Below are 21,318 nucleotides of genomic sequence, written 5' to 3'. Positions count from 1 at the left end.
TATCACTATGAACCTGTTAAAACAGCTAACATGTAAAATAGTGACATCACCATTTACAAAGAAACTGGATCACTCATATATCACTGGTGATAATGAAAAATGATACATACAGTCATTTTGGAAAACAATTCAGCAATTTCTTTAAAACTAAACATGCAACTGCCATATAATCCAATAATTGTGTCCCTGGCATTTACACCAGGGAAATGAAACTTACTTTCAAAAGAAAACCTGTCTACGAGTGATTAGAGCAGCTTTATGTGTAGTAGTCCCAAAGTTGAAATACCCAGCTATCCTTCAATGGTTAGAGAAACTGTGGTACATATATACCATGGAATATTACTCAGCTATGAAAAGAGAACTATTGATGCATAAAATAACTAGGATAAATCTCCAGGGAATTGTGCTGCATGAAAAAAACAAACAATCTCTAAAGATTACCTGCAGTATGAGTTCATTTATATAACACACTTAGAATGACACAATTATAGAAATGAGAAGATTAGATCAGTAGTTGCTAGGGATTAAGAAAGCAGCAAGGGTAGGAAGAAAGTGGATGTAGCTATAAAAGGGCAATTTGAGGAATCCTTATAGTAATGGAAATATTCTGTATCATTAATTGTACTAAGGTCAATATCCTGTTTGTGATATTATTCTATAGTTTCACCAGACATTACCACTGGGGAAACGGGTACAAGGGATTTCTGTGTTATTTCTTACACCTGTATGGGAATCTGTAATTGTCTCAAAAAGAAAAGATTAATTAAAATTAAAAATTTTAAGTGTGGTTTGAACCGAATATACTGGGATGGTTGCAGAATTTTATCTAAAAAGAACTGCTCCATAGTTCTTTTGTTAGATCCTTAGGGTCCTCCATCCCCCCTCCCCCCCACCCCGCAACCTGTCCACACTCCATAGCTGCAGAAATAATCTCAGAGAAGTGGGAGAAGACCCTCAGGGGCCCCACCTCGATTAGTAATGAAGGTGGCTTATTCAATTACAAATGTGTGTCAGGGGTCCCCGGCTGGGAAACAGTGACAGGAATAGAGTTTCACCAAGATCCACCTGAAGTCCTTGCTGCCTGGAACAAGTGCCCCCCGACTCCAGGCAGACCCCTGAGACCCCTGCCCATGGCAGAGAGAAGTTCACCCTGAAAGGAGAGCTAACAGTTTGTGAGAACCTTCAGCGGAGTGTCATCTTTCCCTCCTAGGAATAAATCTTCTGAAGGTTTTAGTTATGATTGGACTTGTAAATCTGATAAGTTGGAAAATTTGTTTTCTAGCTTCTAACCTCTGTTCTATGATCTATTGTCCTGAATGTTGTTTGTCAGTCAGAGGAAAAATCTATAAGGAATGGAGGAGCAGCAACCCCCTAAGTCTGCCGTCCATCTGACCCCTGGGCTGGGAGTTCAGGAGACGAGCATTCTTTGCACAAACTGTCCTTTGGATAAACTTGGTGTCATCATTTCAAAACTTTAAGAACTTCCTCTGCCTTATCTTTGTGACTGTGAGAACTACTTTATTTCATTTTTTTTTTTTTTTTTTTTTGGCCTGATTGGAGACAAGTGACCTTTGCCCAAATTCTAGAGACACAAAGTCCGACAGGAGCTACCTTTACAATCCACTGCAGCGTTGGTGGGCAGACACCTCTGCCTTCAGTTTCCTCCCTGTAACCCGGGTCTACGTGATTAGGTCCCTCTGATGGGTACACCAGTGACAATCTGAAATTGCAACGGCTACTTCGGGGGACCCTGATATTGACTATTTATATGAGGGACACTTCCAAACAAAAAGTAAAGAGATCTTCATAAGAAGATTGTCTTGTTTACCAAGAGATATTCTTTTTTTTTTTTTTCCTTTTTCTTTTTTCTGAGAGATTCTTTTGTTTAGAGTTGGAGACACAGTAGCTGCCCTTTATGTCCCTTCTTTGGGGATTATTAAGTGCTGACTTTTCAATTATGTTAACTGATAAAGTTGCCAAAGACCTAAATCATTCTTGAAAAATATTTATTTTTTAGGTGTAGGTGGACACAATACCTTTATTCTATCTTTTCGTGGTGCAGAGGATCGGACTCAGTGCCTCACGCATGCTAGGTGAGCGCTCTACCTCTGAGCCACAACCCCAGCCCCTTAAATCATTTTTAATACAAGTTTTTTTTGTGTGTTATCTTTGTAATTTGCTCTTCTCTAGATAACTTTATTCCCTCTCTTTTCGGAGGGAGTATAATTAGGCTTTTTCAGTGCTAATTGTTGTTTTCATCTGAAGCAGGCTCCTCTTTTTCTCTATTCCGCTTCCCCTCTGTTCTCCTGTCCTAGGAAATTAATGGTCACCTTACCAAAGAGTCCTTCACTTTTTATGTGCACATTCTTAGAAGATCCAGATAACCAGTCAAAATGTCTGGGGGAAAAAAAAGAGTTATTAAACTTTGTATCTTTCTGTGGAGCTTGAAAGTATATTTGCATGAGAGTCTTCATTATTGTAAGAAAAGAAAAAAAAAAAAGCATGATCTTCAAGTTAAAAGAAGTATAATTTTTTGCCATGAGTCACAGTCTTCAGAAAATTACCTTACTATGAAAATTAATAACAGCACAGTATTTTGATTTGGACAAGGCCAGGGTTGAAATTCTTTTGATTAAACTGGATTTCCTACATTGGTTGTATGCTTCTACTATTTTCATAACTTATTTAAAACTAATATTATACATATAAAAATTATATTAATACTAATGAATGCCCTTTCAAAGGTTTAATTTTATGAAATTCTTACAATGTGATAAGTCATGAGGATTTAATGTGTTAGCTAAAATTCTATTTCCAGATCCTTAACTAATTTTAAGGTTTTAGACAAAGGGTTAATTAAAAAGTTTGCCTAGGTGATTTCTAAATAAGGAAAAGATACAAATACTGATTATTAAGATCGTTTTTAACTTTATTTTTTTTTAATGGCAATAGACTAACAAAATAAGCAGAAGCCTTTGAATGATAGTACATGTTTATACATCAAAATTGCTTAAATTATATGAAATAAATGTTACTAGACATCATCTAAACCATTTCTCTGAGTGTGTGTAGAAAAGGAAGGTTGACAACTTGGGTGAAAGATGATTATTAATATAAATGGTTAATTCAGAGTGCTATGATTTGAATATGGATAGTAACCCCCAAAGGTTCATGGTCTTGTTCCACAGGGTGGGGCTATTGAGAGGTGCCACAGACTTTTAGGAGATAGGGACTAGTGGAGGATCCTTAAGTCACTGGGGACGAGCCCTTGGAAGGGGATTGTAAACCCTGATCTCTTCTTCTTCTTCTTCTTCTTCTTTTTTTTTTTTTTCTCACTGGCTAATGAGATGAGCAATTCGCTCTACCATGTACTCCTCTCTTAATATTCTGAGACCCAAATCAGCCATTTAATCATGGACTGGAACCACCAAAATTAATCTTTTCTCTTATTATAAGCTAATTGCCTTAAGTATTTTATTATAGTAATGGAAAGGTGACTAATATATAAAGAAATACAAATATACATACAGGATAATGAATATGATTTTCTGGTTAATTAGGAACTTTAGTAAAGTTGAAACTATTTATAGAGATAGTAAATTTAATATGACACACATTGATTTATTTAGTAGATTTAATTTAAAAGCTGTAGTTAACACTTCAATTTCATTACTTATTTGTTTACTTATTTATCTGTGTGTGCCTAAATTGACACATGTAAAGGCATGTTAATAGAGTCTTTATTGCAGATTATTAATGAATAATGTACAAAGAGTAAAATTAGAATTGGGGTCTTTTAAAATATAAAATGATTAAGTTTTTATGTCCGTGTGAATTAAGGTTTCTTTTCAACAATTAAATATTGTTAACTTTCAATCCTTTTGACATAGTTTTAAATCATTTTTAAGAAGATTTCTTGCTTTAACAAAAATAAAAATTCCTGTTAACTATTGTTAACTCTGTGTTTTCACAATGTTGCCTATACCTATTTCTTGACCCTAGACATATATGCCTTGTATCTGTGTCCTCGAGAAACTATGCTTGATTCTTTTGTTCACAAATTCAGGGCTCCAAATCGGGAATAATCAAGCTATTTGGAGCCTTAACTATCTTTGAGTTTATTACAATGGTCACTAACAAAGATTTTCTTTTTTACCCTATGATAAAAAGGACAAAGGGGACAATTAGAAATCTAAATATCCTTTGACATTTAAAAGTATTAAACTATTACAAGCTGGGTGCAGTGGCACATGCCTATAATCCTAACACTCAGGAAGTTGAGGCAAGAGAATCACAAGTTCAAGGCCTGCCTGGGCAACTTAGCAAAATCCTATCTAAAAAATTATATATATATATATAATAATTTAAATTTTATATAATAAAATTAAAGGGTTGGGGATGTAGCTCAGTGGTAGAATGTCCTGAGTCCAACCTCCAGTAGGGAAAAAAGTAAAAGAAAGATGATTCTGGATTGCTTAGTCACCCAGTCTCTCATGAAGTTTTATTATTCATGAAACATCAGCATGCGTTGCCAACACTCTAAACCCAGCGATCCTCCTTTCCTCATCTGTAGAAAAATGTGCCTATGATTGGGTACCTCGGTGAGGGAACTATCCATACCTTACAGGAAATTTCTAGAGTCTCTTTGGATACCTCTGACTTAACTTTGATGTTGGTTCATACTAAAACACAAAAGCTAGGAATTGTCACGTAGGTTATGCTATTGTTGACTTTTCCCTTGAAATGCAGCTTTTCCTATAAATAAAATAAGTTCCAATGGCTAAATCAATTGCCCTCCCACAGACCTGCCAGCTGACAAAAGATAAAAGAAAACATACTTATATTTATTAAGGTACGTGAATTTAGATGAGTCAGTCCATGCATTCAAAACACTTTAGATATAAAAAGATCTCTTGAGACTAAAAAAAACTCTAAAATAGACGATGAATTAAGGAACCTTGAGCTACTTGCCATTACCTAGGGAGAGAGCCATAATGAAAATAAAGTTTAGCAAAGCTTCTTCATGATATTACTACAAGAGCAGAAATAAACTGACAATGATCTTAAACCAACATCCAAGGGATGATTAAAGGGTATTTTCAAGGATGTCCCAATGCATGCCCTGCCCAGGTTGGCACAATCATGCTAAGGCTAGAGAAGTAAAATGTGATGACCCACGGCTGGAGATCACTTTGAACTTTTCCTACAGGCCTATGAAGATGTTCTGGTTATTGTCGTCTATTCTCAGAATGTACTAAGGCTTTTCTTTGCTGGAGCGCCTGTGTCTATGATGGTATAAAACATTTGTTTCATTTTGTTTTCCCAATTTGGGAAATTCCAGCTCTCCTCTCCAGGAAGAGAGGCAGACACACATTTCACTGGTATAATTAGTAAAGAACAGTGAAGTTTTACCTTCTACATGGAAACTTCTCTGTCCTTATCATCCACAAACAACACAAAAAGTGATGAGGACTAAAGGAATTCGGAAGCCCTCAAATGACCAAGGGCCACTGGATTCCATTGGCCTGACCGCGGTGAGCTCAGCCTCCTGCGGGTCAAGTACATTACCTCCTTCTGGGACAGAAGAGTCTGCCCCGTGCATTCAGGATTGCTTCTAGTCCTCGATTCTGTCCTGTTACAATCTGAGGGGAAGATTGCCCGGAAGCTCTAGTTTCAAAATAGCCCCCTAAGCAGCCTCTGTGTGATCTGAACCCGAGACTTTTGTTGTTTTGGAAAAGACAACAGAAAAAAAGCCCTTAGACCCTGATGGAAAGAACATCACTGGGTACTGTTATAAAGGCACAGCACAAAGACTCCAAAAGTTTAACCCTGGCTTCATGTCTCCAGCTAAAACCATGTATCTAAACCCTGCATCCCAACTACTGGAAGATTGTTCCTTTAAGAGTCCTCAAGCTTAAGATTTTTTAGAAATTCCTCAGAAGCTGTTGATTTACAGTAATTTGCCTCCTGTCCCAAACAGCGTGACAACTTACTCACTACAGAAACAGCTTCTGAGGAGGAGCGGGGAGAATGACTTTTCTGGCTTTTTAGCACGCTGTTTTCTTTCCTTTTCTCTGCTGACTTTCTTGTCTGTCATGGTACCTGGGCCACCTCCCTTAACTGACATAATGTCCCTTATCTTCATCCTACCACTTTTGACTCAAGTGGCCTTTTGCCACTTTAGGAAACAAACAAAGCCCCCCATCAACCAAAGACTTCTCTGCTGAGGTCTTTATAAACCTATCAGCAAAACCTGACCCTGCAGGAATGGGGACAAAGATTTGGCCTCTCCTGGATAAAAACAGTCACTCCATGACCCTGAGGGACATGCCAGACTGCTTTGCAAGATCTGACTCCTCTGAAGGAACCTGTCCATCTCAAGTGACACGCCCCCAACAACCAAAGACCAAACTGAGTCTGTTGTGATCCATGATTCTTTTTAAAAAATTAATTTTTTTAGTTGTAGTTGGACCCAATGCCTTTATTTTATTTATTTATTTTTATGTGGTGCTAAAGATCAAACCCATGCTAGACAAGCACTCTACCGCTGAGCCACAACCCCAGCCCGAGTAATCCGTGATTCTTTTTTTTTTTTAACATTTATTTTTAGTTATAGGTGGACACAATATCTTTATTTTATTTTTATGTGGTGCTGAGGATCTAACCCAGTGCCTCATGCATGTTAGGTGAGCGCTCCACCTTTGAGCCACAACCCCAGCCCGATCCATGATTCTTAAATGCCCATTATCAATCCAGTGTGCCCCACTAGGACAGTCCTTAAAGGGACATCAGGCTTACTCCTGCCTGTCACACATGAGCTTATCTGTGTATTCAGGATAATTGTTAGAGAATTTAAGATATTTTAAACAATCATCCCTTCAGTGAATCATGTTTTTCCTAAAAGAATCCACGACATCTTCAAGGCAAGCTCAGGCTCCTTGAGAGCACTTGTGGAGGGTGACCTGACTCCTGGACCTGCAGGCCTTGCGAGCAATGACAACCACAGCTGGGATCACGCAAGTGGAAAGGACCATCCAAAATTTGTCTCTGAGCCAGGAAAAAGTCACGAATGATACAACTTCCACTCCGGAAGCCCAGTTTTAAATTTAAATCCATTAGGCAGAGTTGTCATGGATAATCACGTTGTCCCTAATTTCTTCCTAGCTAACCAAAGAGAAATTTATGTTAGAGTAAACACTCTGGCTGCACCTGCATAAATACTACACCACAGTCTAACTCAGGGGCAAGGACCTCCTGCATGTCTAGAAAAAAGCAGGCAGATTTGAGGAACATATTTTAATTTGTTGGGTATAAAAATTTCAGAATCTGGGTCCTCATTTTCAAAATCTGTTACAAGAACTAATAACCATGTTTGTTTTCTGAAAAGTCCTGTTTCCCTGAATTCTATCCCCAAATTATCTATCACGAGCACAAATCCTATGATAATTCCTGTCTAATGCTCTTTTTCTAAGACATCTGTTTTCAGTTATTTTAATTTAGAATCTTTAAGTTGAAGAGCACCCTTTCAATGATTAGGAGAGACACAAAAGAAAAATAAAGATTTTTCTTACATAAAAGAAAAATAAAGACATTGTCCCTGAGAAGCCACATAATGTCAAAAAAAGGTACTGTACAGCATTACAATTTTACCCTGCCCAAATAGATGGTTTATAAATGTATTTCTGAAGCAGCAAGAATGTTTTTCACTTGTTCTTCAGAGAAGATGGAACTCACAAACATGGACAGTGTGAAAATGATGTAATAAAAGAGAGAGTTTATTTTTTTCCCCTTTCATTGAGCACTTTCCAAGGTATCTTCTATAGAACATGGATTCCACAAGATGCTTTGAAAAGAAAAAGCTTCCATAATCAACGCGGCTTGAAAAACACAGCCAGCTCTAATATCCCTCTCTTAGAGATTCATAATGCATTGGAAAGGCTCTTTGGGATCCCATAGAAAAAGATTTGTATAGAGTTTCCCTCCCCAGCTTTTTTTGACAGCGAAAACTTTTTTACACATTAACAGATTCTAACTCCCTGTAATTTATCTAGAATATGATTTTGTTGAATGAGAAAGGGAGCCCCCTCCTGATAGACCAGATTAACTAGCAAGGGCGTGGGGGCATGTGGGGTTAAAGTATTTGGAATCAGGGAGCCTAAGCATTTATTCTTGAATAAACTAGCATTTTGGAGCACCCTTACTTCCTTTGTGAAATGGAGATTGTACTTGGTTCCTAGGGCTACCTCAGCAAAGTACCACACACTGGGTGACCTAAACCAACAGAACTTTACTTTCTCACAATTCTGGGGGCTACAAGTCTGAAATTAAGTTGCAAGTATGGCCAGTCTTCCTCCAAAGGCTCGAGGGAAGAATTCTTCCTTGCCTAGAGTTCTTCTAGTTTCTGCTAGTTACCAGCAATCCTTGGCCTTCCTTGGCTTACAGACATACTGCTCCAAACTCATGCCTCATCACATGGTCCTTTTCTTCTGTGTCTTCACATTATCTTCCCACTGTGAGTGTCTGCACCTCTGTGTCTTAAGAACACTCAACATGTTGATCTCAGGGCTCATCTCACCCAATATGACCTCATCCTAACCTTATATCTGCCAAGAATCTGTTTCCAAATAAAGTCACATTCATAGGCACCTGAGGTTAGGACTTGAACATATCATTTGGTGGGACATGATTCAATCCATTTCATAGAGTGGCCATAAGTGTTATATGAGTCAGTGGATGTGCCACGTAGAGTACTTGGCACTGGGCAACTGCTCCAAACTCATGAACGAATGTAGAGATGATCTGACTTCAACTTCTGTCATCCCATTGGCCACCAGGAATGAGGAGATGAAATGAACTCTCCCATTCACCTGAGGTGTAAAAAGACAACTCCTGTTGGTGTCTCTTAAAAAGGCCCACTCTACGGGAACACTGACTACTCTCAGATTATTCTGACATGTTTATAATGAAAACCGCTCAAGACAACATCACTCCATGACCCTGATCTATTCCTTCCAAAGAATAATTTGATGTTGGAACCAGGTATAAACTTCTATAAGAAGTTTATATCTAAGAAGCTGAGAAGTGTCTGGAACAGTAGAATAGACTTGAAAGCAATTGAGTCTTCAAAGTCTTTAATTATGAAGACCACCATTGCTCTGTCTAAAGTCCAGCAGGACTTGGGTTAAGGTAAGAAGGGAAGCTGGAGAGTGACCCAGCCCTGGACTCCTCCCCTGGGAGGAGGCTGGTCAGTAGAAGCAGGCCCTGAGTCCTAGGGAGCATGTTAGGTAAAGTCTTGGGTACAGAGGTGGCTCAGGCCAGGGATGCTGGGACAGAGGGCCATATACCCTAATGAGTTGGGAACCAAATCTCAGGAATGAGAGGAAAGCCTAATTTTAGAATCAAGGCACAAGAGCAGAAGCGGATCATCACGGAGGGTAACACTGAGTCCCAGAGCTGTTTTGATTCCTTGGCTTGAGGTTGGGGTTGGTGCTGGGCCTCACAGAGCCTACCTGGGTGGGGTGGGATGGGGTGACAGCTGCCAAGCAGCCCCTGTTGGAGAGAGAGGATAACCAAAGAGGCTGAGGGTTTTGATACCAGGAACATCTTAATTTCCTGGAAAGTTAAAGAGAGAAAACACAGAATCACCCTTCCTAGAAATATCATGTGGTTACAGGACACCTGCAGAAATAGGGCCAGCCCAGATTCAAAACTGCATGTAGCTCCACATTTTTTCTTGAGAAACCTTTAAGATATTTTGATTGTTTTTTTTCCTGTCTATGTAAAATACATGTGACTACATCACACCGTAACCATTCCCTAGCCAGTAAAACAAACAAACAACAACAAAAAAAAACCCTTAAAAATAAAAAGGAAGAAAACCTCCCTATCAGATGTAACTGTAAAAATCAGTCAACCAGACAATTAAGTATGCAAGAGGAATCTGTCGGAAGCCATTCTCACACGTGACTGGGTGACTCCCGGTTAGGGTCTGAGGTGCTCTGGCTGTGTCGGAGCTTTCCCGGCCCTCTCCTGATGAGAGAACCTGTCCGTGTGGGGGTGTAACTGACCACTGACCCCGGAGGCCCAATCACTGACCCTGACCTTGGAGTGCGGCCCCCCTTCAACCTTCATTGGATGGAATTATCCCCTGCATTTCTTGCTCCCCAATAAAAGGCTACTCCCTGGCGTGCTCGCTCTCTCTCTCTCCTGCTAGCCCTGAGTAATCCTTGCTGCCCTGCCGGGCGGTTAGAGGAGGAAACCAGAGAGGGGAGCCGTCTCGGACCTGGTCATAGAAAAAAGGTAACTGAGTCTGTGTGTTTATTTCGATCTCGCTAGCTAACTTTTATGCCAAGAACCTCATTAATGAAACCATTGCGCTGGCCGCATGGTAGAATTGGCGCCCAACGTGGGGCATTCTAGATTAGCTAGATTGAGTGGGAGCGCGCTATAAAGATAAAGAAAAAAGTAAAGATAAAGGAAATAGTGACAATTTGGGTCACAAAAGGAAGTGGTGACAATTTGGGTCACAAAAGTACTTTAAGATATTGAAGGAAAGAGACGTTAAATTAATTAAAATGGGAAATTCAACTTCTACGGATAAGGAAATGTATCTGACTATTTTAGACAGTATAATTAATCAGAAAGGAAAACAGATAAAGAAAGCTCAGTTATTACAATTCTTAGAGATTGTAGGTAAATATTGTCCTTGGTTTTGTGAACAAGAATCTCCAAATTTACTTACTTGGGAGAAATTAGGAAGAAAGTTACAAAAGGTCTGTCTTTCAAATGAATTACCTGGAGGCATAGATAATATTCAGAGAACCTGGACGGCCTTGGAAGTTTGTCTTTTTGAATATATGGGCCAGAATTCGTGGCCCCCTGAAGACCTGCTAAAAGGCATTCAACGGGCCATCAAGTCTATTCAAATGGAAAATCCGCCTGAGGCTACGTTAATTCCTTTTCCTTTAAGCCGCTTAAAAACGAAGGCACTAGGGACCAGGCCCAAAGTTAAAAATGTAAATTTAAACTTGCAAAATCAGGCTACTCCGCAGGGAGATTATGGAGAGCAATATCAGAGAGGAGATACCTCCAAGGTCCTAGAGAGCCCTCCAAGGGAGGTAGACGATCTTCCTGGAGAGAAAAATTCGGAAGAGATTCCTAGAGGGGCTCAGAGTTCTTCTCAGCCACGTGACTTAAAAGCCCAATTTCAAAATGGCGACAGCACAGAACCTTTACCAGCTAATCTATGGGGGAGAGATATTTTAACCAAAATGAGATTGTTATTAGTTACTCCTAACTCTATGAGATCAGTTGAGGAAGTTAGTCAGAGATATTTTCCTGGAGATGATAGGGAGACCCTTCAGGAAGAGTATCTGTTTACAAACCAGTCTCCACGACAAAGATTAGTAAATACTCCAAGCCAAAATTTTTATTAGGGGCCCTGAGTACTTCCCCGATCCCTAAGACAGCTGAAAAAATCACTTGGCTCACAGAGGAGCCTATATGGATTTCTCAGTGGCCCATCTCAGGGGAAAAGCTTAAAATAATTCATAGGTTAGTTGAGGAACAAATTCAGGCTGGTCATATAGAACCAACGCTTAGTCCTTGGAACACACCTATTTTTGTTATTAAGAAAAAGTCAGGAAATTGGAGATTGCTACAGGATTTAAGGGCAATAAATCATGCAATTCAGCCTATGGGATCCTTACAGCCAGGACTTCCCTCTCCCACAGCCATTCCTTTAGATTATAGCTTGATGGTAATAGATTTAAAAGACTGTTTTTTCTCTATAAGGTTACATCCTGGAGATTGTGAGAGATTTGCTTTCACTGTCCCAACAATTAATTTTAAGGAACCTGTTAAAAGATATTGCTGGAAAGTACTCCCACAGGAAATGCGTAATAGTCCTACTCTGTGCCAAAAATACGTAGACCAGGCGATAGATCCCATAAGAAGTAGCTTTCCTGATGCATATATTATTCATTTTATGGATGATATATTATTGGCTCATGCTAATTCAGAGGTACTTTCAGAAATTTTTACTCAGTTAGAGACTTCGCTTACAGCAATGGGTTTATGCATAGCTCCTCAAAAAATTCAAAAAGTGTCACCTTTTCAATATCTAGGTCAGATAATTCAAGGACGTACAATCCGTCCTCAAAATCTTCAGATAAAAATTAAGGAGTTACATACCCTTAATGATTTTCAAAAGCTATTAGGAGATATTAATTGGCTGAGGCCATCCTTAAAACTAACTACTTCTGAGTTAAGTCCTTTATTTCAGATATTACAAGGAAATCCTTCTCCAACCTCTCCACATCAGCTAACTTTAGAGGCTAAAACAGCTTTAAGGAAAGTTGAAAATGCAATTAAAAATGCACAGCTTACTAGAGTTGATCCTAAGGAAATGGTGTATTTATTAATATTTCCAACTGAACATACACCAACAGGAGTCATATGACAAAAATTAGGAGTTATTGAGTGGATTTATTTATCCCACTCCCCTCAAAAAACATTAATTCCTTTTCATGATTCTATAGCTCAATTAATAATTAAGGGTAGAACTAGGATTTTACAATTAATTGGATCTAAACCTGATATCATAATTATTCCATTTTCTGTTCAACAGATTAATTGGCTTTTTCAAACTTCTAGCCCATGGCAAATAGCTTTTGCTGATTTTCCTGGCCAGATAGATAGTCACTATCCTCGTGATAAGATTATACAATTTGCATCATTAACGTCACTTATTTTTCCAAAGATTGTACGTGCCCATCCTATAGATGAAGCCTTATCAGTGTTCACTGATGGATCGAGTTCAGGTAAAGCAGGATTTTATAGTCGTGTTCACACAGAGGTAATACAAACTTCTTATTCTTCTGCCCAAAGAGCAGAGCTTCAAGCTCTGATTTGTGCCTTAACTTACTTTACAAATGAGCCTATTAATATTTATTCTGACAGCTTATATGCAGTTGGAGTTACTAAAAATATTGAAACTTCAGTTATTGGGTATACTTCATCACAAAAGTTATTTAAATTATTTCATAATTTACAAAAGGCAGTGCTAATGCGGAAATATCCATGTTTCATAGGACATATACGAGCTCATACTAATCTTCCAGGACCTTTAGCTTCAGGTAATAACAAAATTGACAAACTCGTAGCTTTTTGTCAACAGATGTCTTCATATGACTGTGCACTAGCTTCCCATTCGTTACATCATCAAAATGCTTTTAGCTTACGTAAAAAATTTAATATTACTAGAGAACAAGCTCGTCAGATTGTAAGCCAATGCCCTAAGTGTGTTATTCACACTCCATCTCTGCCATCAGGGGTAAATCCCCGTGGATTAAAGCCAAATCAAATCTGGCAAATGGACGTAACTCATATTCCTCAATTTGGTAAGCAGTGTTATGTACATGTCATAGTGGACACTTATTCTAGATTTATTTTTGCCACAGCACGTACTAAGGAAAATTCTCTAAATGTAATTTCTCATTGCTTAGCAGCTTTTTCTGTTTTAGGATGCCCTATACAGATTAAAACAGATAATGCTCCAGCTTATGTAAGCTCTTCTTTTCAACAATTTTGTCAAGAGTTTAAAATTAATCATAAAACAGGAATTCCTTATAACCCCCAAGGTCAAGCCATTGTAGAACGAGCTCATTTATCTATTAAACTTCAATTACAAAAATTAAAAAGGGGGGATAGGCTTATGACTCCCCAAAATAGCCTTAATCATGCCTTGTTTGTTTTAAATTTTTTAAACTGTGACGCAGAAGGTCACACTGCTGCTGAGAGACAAATGTCTCCCTCAGTAACAGGCCCTTTAGGCAGAGTTTTGTGGAAAGATTTACAGACCGATCAGTGGAAGGGCCCAGACCCGGTGCTTATATGGGGCAGAGGGCATGCTTGTATTTTCCCAGAAAATTCTTCTCGTCCTATTTGGGTGCCTGAACGTGCTATCAGACATGGAAGAGATAGAACCCAGATTCAAGCGACTGAGGATCGACCCAGAGGAGCCCCCATCCAGAAGGAGGAGATATTGAAAAAGGATGAAGAAAGACCAGATTGACCCAGCAGAAAAAATGATTTCATGGAAAGACGTAAAGAAGCTAACAACCCAGGCTTCCCAAATACTTCGAGACCTAGGAGAAAACAGGACCCCGGTGATGATGGATGGCGAGTCTTCAGAACAAGAATGCAGAAACTCCAGAGAGTGAACCGCCGCCTCATTTTTGCGAAAAGAAAGGGGGAATATGTCGGAAGCCATTCTCACACGTGACTGGGTGACTCCCGGTTAGGGTCTGAGGCGCTCTGGCTGTGTCGGAGCTTTCCCGGCCCTCTCCTGATGAGAGAACCTGTCCGTGTGGGGGTGTAACTGACCACTGACCCCGGAGGCCCAATCACTGACCCTGACCTTGGAGTGCGGCCCCCCTTCAACCTTCATTGGATGGAATTATCCCCTGAATTTCTTGCTCCCCAATAAAAGGCTACTCCCTGGCGTGCTCTCTCTCTCTCTCTCCTGCTAGCCCTGAGTAATCCTTGCTGCCCTGCCGGGCGGTTAGAGGAGGGAACCAGAGAGGGGAGCCGTCTCGGACCTGGTCGTAGAAAAAGGTAACTGAGTCTGTGTGTTTATTTCGATCTCGCTAGCTAACTTTTATGCCAAGAACCTCGTTAATGAAACCATTGCACTGGCCGCATGGTAGAGGAATCTAATAAATATATGAAGAGGTAAATTCAAGGGAAACTGGAAAATAATTGGGTCATGTAATTTCCACTGCCTTAATGGGGCAGGATTGAGCATGGGCACAGCTTCCAGTACTGAGAGGAGTCTCAGAATCAAAAAAGAGTTAAGGCTCGCTCTGCTGCAGCTTTACTATAGTGGAACAACAAAGAAGAAACAGGGACCAGCAGTAGCAGGTAGAGATTCCATACCTGAGTACTGAAGAAAACCCACACACAGGTTTTCAGTGACCAGTTAAAAGCTGATGGGGATAAATAGCTTACAATGATATTTTGCATATTTTCCTGGTTATAGCAAAGAAATTATTTTTATTTTTATTTATGAAAAAATATCTTTGATATATTCTCCTGAGATTGTTAGACCTTGGCACAGAGACCTCCCTGACTATGGACCGTCACCTTGCATTCACCAGGTGTGTTCATCTTCAGTCCTTACGTACAGACTGTGTCCTGCCTACAGAGCCCTAAAAGACCAAAGTGCTCAGACACAAACATATAGCAGCAACACATTGATTCAGAACAGTAGCAAGTAAGGTGCAATTAGACACTCAGCTGCCCTGACCTGGTATATTATCTACTAAAGAGCAGATGATCTTCTCAGAATGGATGTTGGTGGAGTGTGCATTGTCTTTATAAGAAAGACTATTGATGTGATTTTGTGTAGAGTGGCCCTGAGCAAGAGGACAGCAGCATCTAACCTGTCAGAGGGTATATTTCCCATGCTAGAAGCCTCTTAGTTGTTATTGAGTGCTATTCTGAGTACTGAATGGGCTAGATGTAGAAATCTAGGGAAAAGGGGAGTTAAGGGTCCCCCTGGATATTTTGACCTCTTGACCACTGTCTCTGAGACTACGAACTTCCACACTGAAAATCCTCCCAGTGAACTGACATCAGGACTCTTGGCTGCCTGGTTGTATCAGCCCCCAGCACTGCTCCCCACTTCAAACTGCCCGGTCTCCCTGCCCAAGAGCTCTGGGAAGTGCACTTTCTCCATCAGCCCACCCCCACCTCCAGCCACAGATACTTGTCATTCAACAAGAGCCATGACGAGCCGTGTTCTCTCTAGCCAGACATTCTGCCAAGCTCCTTGTGTGAATGAATTCAATTAATCCTCAAATAGCCCTTGGTACTCTTATTTGATAACTGCTCTAGGTGTTCTGATTTTATCATATCAGAGTTGAAAAGACCAAAGTGCAGGACATAGAGTAGCTTATGTGCTCAAGGTCACTGTGGGTCATGGGATGGGGCTTGAACCCAGCTGTAAGCTCTGAGCCACAACACCACGTGTGTCTCATGGAGCTGCATATTCTGGGCTCTGTGTACATGACAGTGAAGAAAACACGATCTGTAACCTATAGAAACTTCCATCGTGGTGAATGACTTGGACAGGCTAAAAGACAAAGGTTGAAATGAGAAGGACCACCAGAAAGAGATGTAGAGGGGGTGAGAGTGCATGGGGAAGGAGGCAGCCAGCCTGGGGGGATAAAGAAGAGTTTCCTTGAGGTTCCAAGGAAAGAGGTTCAAGGATTCCAAGCAAAGAAACAAGACATATGCAGGCCCATAGCCCAGAGCCCATGGCAGATTTGGGAAGTATGTAGAATACAGTATAGTCTAGGAGAAGCCGGCAAAGAAGGCAAGGTAGAGAATGGCCCAAGAGGGGCCTGTGTCCATACTAAGGAGTTTGGGTTTATCCTGAGGGCAATGAGAGCCCCCAAAATCTGGAGAGAAGATCTGTGCTTTAAATAGGTGATCCTGGAAGTAGATGGAGGAAAGTCTGGGGGAGGCAAGCCTGCTTGAAGAGAGATGAGTAGGGGTGTCCTTGCCATGGTCCAGGGCAGATGGTGTGAATTAACCCAAATAAGATTGAAAGGTATAGAGGAGTAACAGCTGACCCCACTGTGGATGGGCTAGATGTGGAAATCTAGGGCAAAGGGGAGTTAAGGGTCCTCTTGGATATTTGGTGGGCGGGAATGATACTATTCATTAATAAAAGCCAAGAAAGATGCTATTTGGGGAAAGAAATGAGGAGTTCCATTTGGGAACTTCTGAATTTGAAGGTTTTCTATAATAGACAAGTGGAAGTGTCCCATTGCAGCCTAGAGCAGGGGAGGAGCTCCGTGAACCTGTGGATTTGGGGAACATCAGCACTAGGTGGAAGCTGAAGTCAGAAGAGAGAAAGAACTTGTGTTGGGCTGTGGAAACACAGAAGGAAAGAGGGTCAAGAACAGGACCTTGGGGAACATCAGCAATGAAGGGACAGGTAGAGAGAAACAAAGGCTGTAAGGATGATGGGAAAGACTGGCCAAATGATAAGAGGTGAATCAAAAACGGGCTGCCACAGGGGCCAGAGGAAGGCTGCTGTAAGAAGTAAGTGACCAAGTGATCGATAGGGATCACCAGAGGATTTAGCAACAAGGTTATCAGAGGGGAAGGTGCAACCCAGTCACAGGAAGCTGATAAAGGAGCAGCAGTTGAGACAGCACCCACAGTGAGGGGAAAGGATGAGGGGAGAGTCCTGTGGCTGCTGCAAAAGACATGTTGCTAGTATCAGAGTTCATCTGTCTTACTATGTCTTTTTTTTTTTAGTTCTATTTATTTATTTTTATGTGGTGTTGAGGATCAAACCCAGTGCCTCACATCACTGAGCTACAACCCCACCCCTATCTTTCCATGTTTTATGCTCTGGTGTCTCCTTTGCATCCTTCACTACTATTGTGCTTTGGCGCCATTACTAAGTGAAGTAAGGATTTTTTGAACAGAAGCATTACAAAGCAAGACTGTCAACTGAGAGCAGAGAAAGCTACTAAGTGATTAACGGGCAGGTAGAGTATACAATGTGGATACTCTGGACAAAGGGATGATTCATGAACTGTGCAGGATGGAGTGGGACAACATGAAATTTCATCATGCTATTTCTATTCGCATGGAATTTAGAATTTATTATTTCTGGAATTTTCTAGAACTACTTTTGAATTATAATTGCTTGAGACCACTGAAGGGGGTACTACTGCACACTCTACTTGAGATCCAGTAGACCTAGTTTGACTCCCAACCCTCTCTTTCTAGTTGTTCAGCTTTGCTCTCTGACCTTTAGCATCTTCATCTTTAAATAAGACTAACGAAGCTAGTCCTTTAGGATTGTTTGGGGCTTCAAATGAAGCTTTGCATAGCAAGAGTTCAACCAAATGTTAGTTTCTTCCCCTCTTACCTAACTGTTTTACCTGCTGAAATTCTGACCCATTTCTTCTTGTCCTTTTACACCTAAACTCCCTCAATTATGTGCTTTCTGTTGATATTTCTTTCCCATGTTCCTCTTCCTAATCTACACAATATGTCTGCCCTGCCCCATCCCTTTCACCTCAGTGAGGCCCCTCCCTCTGAATCTCAAGTGACTTAGATAAAGTCATTAGTTCCTGCCCAATAACCAGCTTCTAGTCATTTCTCATATTTCCTGTCTAGTCATGCCATAGAATTGGGTCCTCACATCTTCAAGGCCTCCGCTCCTCTGATTTCTGAAGCTTTATGCTTTCCATTTCCTGACAAAGCAAGAATGTCAACTGAGAGCAGAGATGGCTACTAAGTGACCAAGGGGCAGGTAGTCAGTGCACCATCAGCAGCTAAAGCCACCACTGTCAAGGACTTATCCACCCTGGGGACTTTGCAGCCCATCTCTCTGACTCCCAGATGTCCCCCTTTGATAACTCCTGTTTTCATTTTATACTTCTAAAGAATTTTAAATTTATCTCATTTGCTCTGTTTGACAGTCTTTTGGATAGACTGAGTTGGCATTATTATCTCAATTTTACATAAAGATAAAAGGCTGAGGCCAGGAGAATTTAAGGGTTTTCTTTTCCTGAATTCTAACCTGAGCTATATTCTCACACTTCTACCTACAGCATAGTCTCACTTGGAGCTTCTGCCTCTACCACAAATGCTGACTGAACTTATCCTTTTCAAATAGATCCTGCTCAGCCAGTAACCATTATTAGGACGTTCTCTTTGATTTTTCTTGCTCACATCTAATCAATTTGGCAGAATCATGGCTTAAAATTCCAACCTTAATTTACAAGAATAATATCACCATCCTAACCTCAGTCTATGAGAGCTGATGCCTAGCATCTAAAAGTGTCTCCTGACCTGTAACGATTGCTAGATTTAACTCATTAAAATGACATTTTTCACTTCACTGTGAACCACCTATAATTGCCTGTCAGACCAAATGCAAATTCATCAATCAAAAAGATAAGGCTTCCTACCACTGGGCTCCAGTGTCCCTGTACTCTCACAAACGAGAGTCAGCACCAAACACCTGGAAATTGCACGACAAGGTGACAGATTGGCAGAAGGAGAGCAGAGATCTGGGTCCTGTTCCACCCTTTTCTAACTGGGTGGCCTTGGATAGACACTTTGGGGGAGCTTATCTGTAAAATGGGGACAGTGAAGACCCTGATCCCATATCTTTGTTGTTATTGTCATTGTTGTTCTTTTTAGTTACACACGACATTAGAATGTATTTTGACATATTTATGTATCCATGGAGTATGACTTCCCATTCGTGATGTGGAGTTACCTGGCGGACCCCATATCTGAAGAGGGCTCCAAGGGGAACAGATGGTAATGATGCAGGTGAAAGCACTTTGGAAACCACGAGCTGGCTTTATCGTCATTGTTCCACTGCTCCTCAGGACCAGGCAGCTCAGACCTGGATTTGCGCTGCATCCATATGCCTGTGCCTTTCAGGCCGCTCTCTTCAGTCTCTGGCCTGCCCCTCCTCCCCATCTCCCCTTTCCCCAACCTGCCAAGAACTTAACTCTGGCTAGGCCAAATCTCCAACATCAATATTGCTTTCTGTGCTTCACTTTCCCCAACTGACACATCCCACAGGCCTCTCTTTTTGTAATGTTCTTATCGCACTTATAAACAAACTACTGCAGCCTAAGAGTAGTTCTTCACTGCTTTGGTAGATAGTGTCAGGCAGATAATACATCACGTTGCCCTCTATAGATTATCAGATTTATGACAGGAAGGGACAATCTCTTACTGATTTTGCATACCCTACCCTACCAAGCACATATCTGAGGGAACTTGATGAAGTGAGAAGGTACGAATGGCAGATCAAAAGGACTTTAGTAAATATTTTTAAAAATGAATTTAAAGACCATGATGTCTTGAATATTGGTATAAATAAAAATAAAATAGATCTTTGTTTGTAGAAAAGGCTGGTACCTAGAGATATGAAAATCAGAGGAGTGAGGACATTTGGGATGAGAAAAATAAAACCAAGCTATAATGGGAATTAGAAGGAAAATGTTTTTTTGGGCAAAAAGATCAACGTGAAATTTCCAGTTAGCCATATTCCAGTGTCATCATACAACAAAAAATATAACAAAACCCAAAAACAAGTTATCCAGGTAGGCCACGAAAGCAAGGTTATGAAATTTGGATAACTTTTCACTAAGCAAGTATGAAATTTGGAGGCATAAAAACATGATAGATTAAGTCATTCCCAAAGGACAAAAGTCACTCAGAAGGCTGGGGCTGGGGCTCAGTGGTGGAGCACTCCCCTAGCGTGGGAGAGCCACTGGGTTCAATCCTCAGTACCACATAAAAAGATAAATAAATAAAGGTATTGTGTCCATTTACAACTAAAAATTATTTTTTAAAAAGTCACTCAGAATAATTTAATTGAATTTTGACTTTTTTTTAACCTAAGTTACATACAATTGGGCTTAGAAATCATCCATAAGGAAGATCCTATCCCTTTTCAGATGCCAGGCACCTACTGACGACATCCATCTTTCTGCTCCCTGCATTTAGTAACTCATTACAAAACATACAAGCTGACTTATGATGATCCCCATAAAATAAAGACTGCATGCAGGACTTCCCAAGTACCATCCATTGGTGACTTTGGACTTGCCAATTTGTTTTTCACTGAAGGCTCAGAAGAGCTTACTACAAATGTTATCTGTGGATATTAAAAAAAAAAATAAACATCTTTCCTCAGCTTTAAGAGGATCATTTTATATTATCAAACATAGAAAACAAGTTTCGCACAGTATTTTTTACTCATAAATTCAATATAAAATGTTACACACAATTTAATAACAGACAAAACTCTCTCACTCTGAGTGAGATTCCCTTGGTTTTCATTGTGAAAATCATTGGAACTTACAGACTAAACATTTAGTCTGAGATGTCATAAATCCCAGTGTGATAATGGCTAGTCTTATAATCCTTCAAGTAGATCTACACAGGCTTAAATCTAACCATTCTATTGTTGTGAATTTGAATTCTCCACAGTAGGAGGATTCTGTTTTAATCATCCACCCTGCAATCCATAACTCTCCCCACAATCATGCTCTTCATTTTATCCAAAAACTTTAGAGCATAACTTGGATTTTAGCTCCCAGAGAGACTGTGTACTGTGGATTTACAAATAGGACATTAGTTTTATAGTTCATAGAAATGTTCAGAAGTGGCAGTCAAACCTGCCACTTACTAGCCATGAAGTCTTGGCCAAGTGATTTGTCTTCTCTGAGCCTCAGTTTCCTCATCTGTAAGTGGCATAAT

At 40.3% G+C, this 21,318-nt stretch overlaps 1 protein-coding gene across 1 annotated transcript in view; it reads right to left on the bottom strand.

Annotated features, from left to right (window-relative positions):
* The window catches only part of Cysltr2 (cysteinyl leukotriene receptor 2), a 32,623-nt gene extending 13,099 nt beyond the window's left edge, over positions 1-19,524 (bottom strand). The window contains exon 1 of the mRNA XM_076872227.1: positions 19,316-19,524. Within this exon, the coding sequence (XP_076728342.1) occupies positions 19,316-19,524 (209 nt within the window). The remainder of the gene's footprint in view (positions 1-19,315) is intronic.
* Positions 19,525-21,318: the final 1,794 nt, after the last annotated feature.

Source organism: Callospermophilus lateralis, chromosome 12, assembly GCF_048772815.1.
Source record: "Callospermophilus lateralis isolate mCalLat2 chromosome 12, mCalLat2.hap1, whole genome shotgun sequence".
NCBI classification, from domain to species: Eukaryota; Metazoa; Chordata; class Mammalia; order Rodentia; family Sciuridae; genus Callospermophilus; species Callospermophilus lateralis.
The sequence above is the reverse complement of the archived record's forward strand: the minus strand, read 5'-3'. Positions and strand labels throughout refer to the sequence as shown.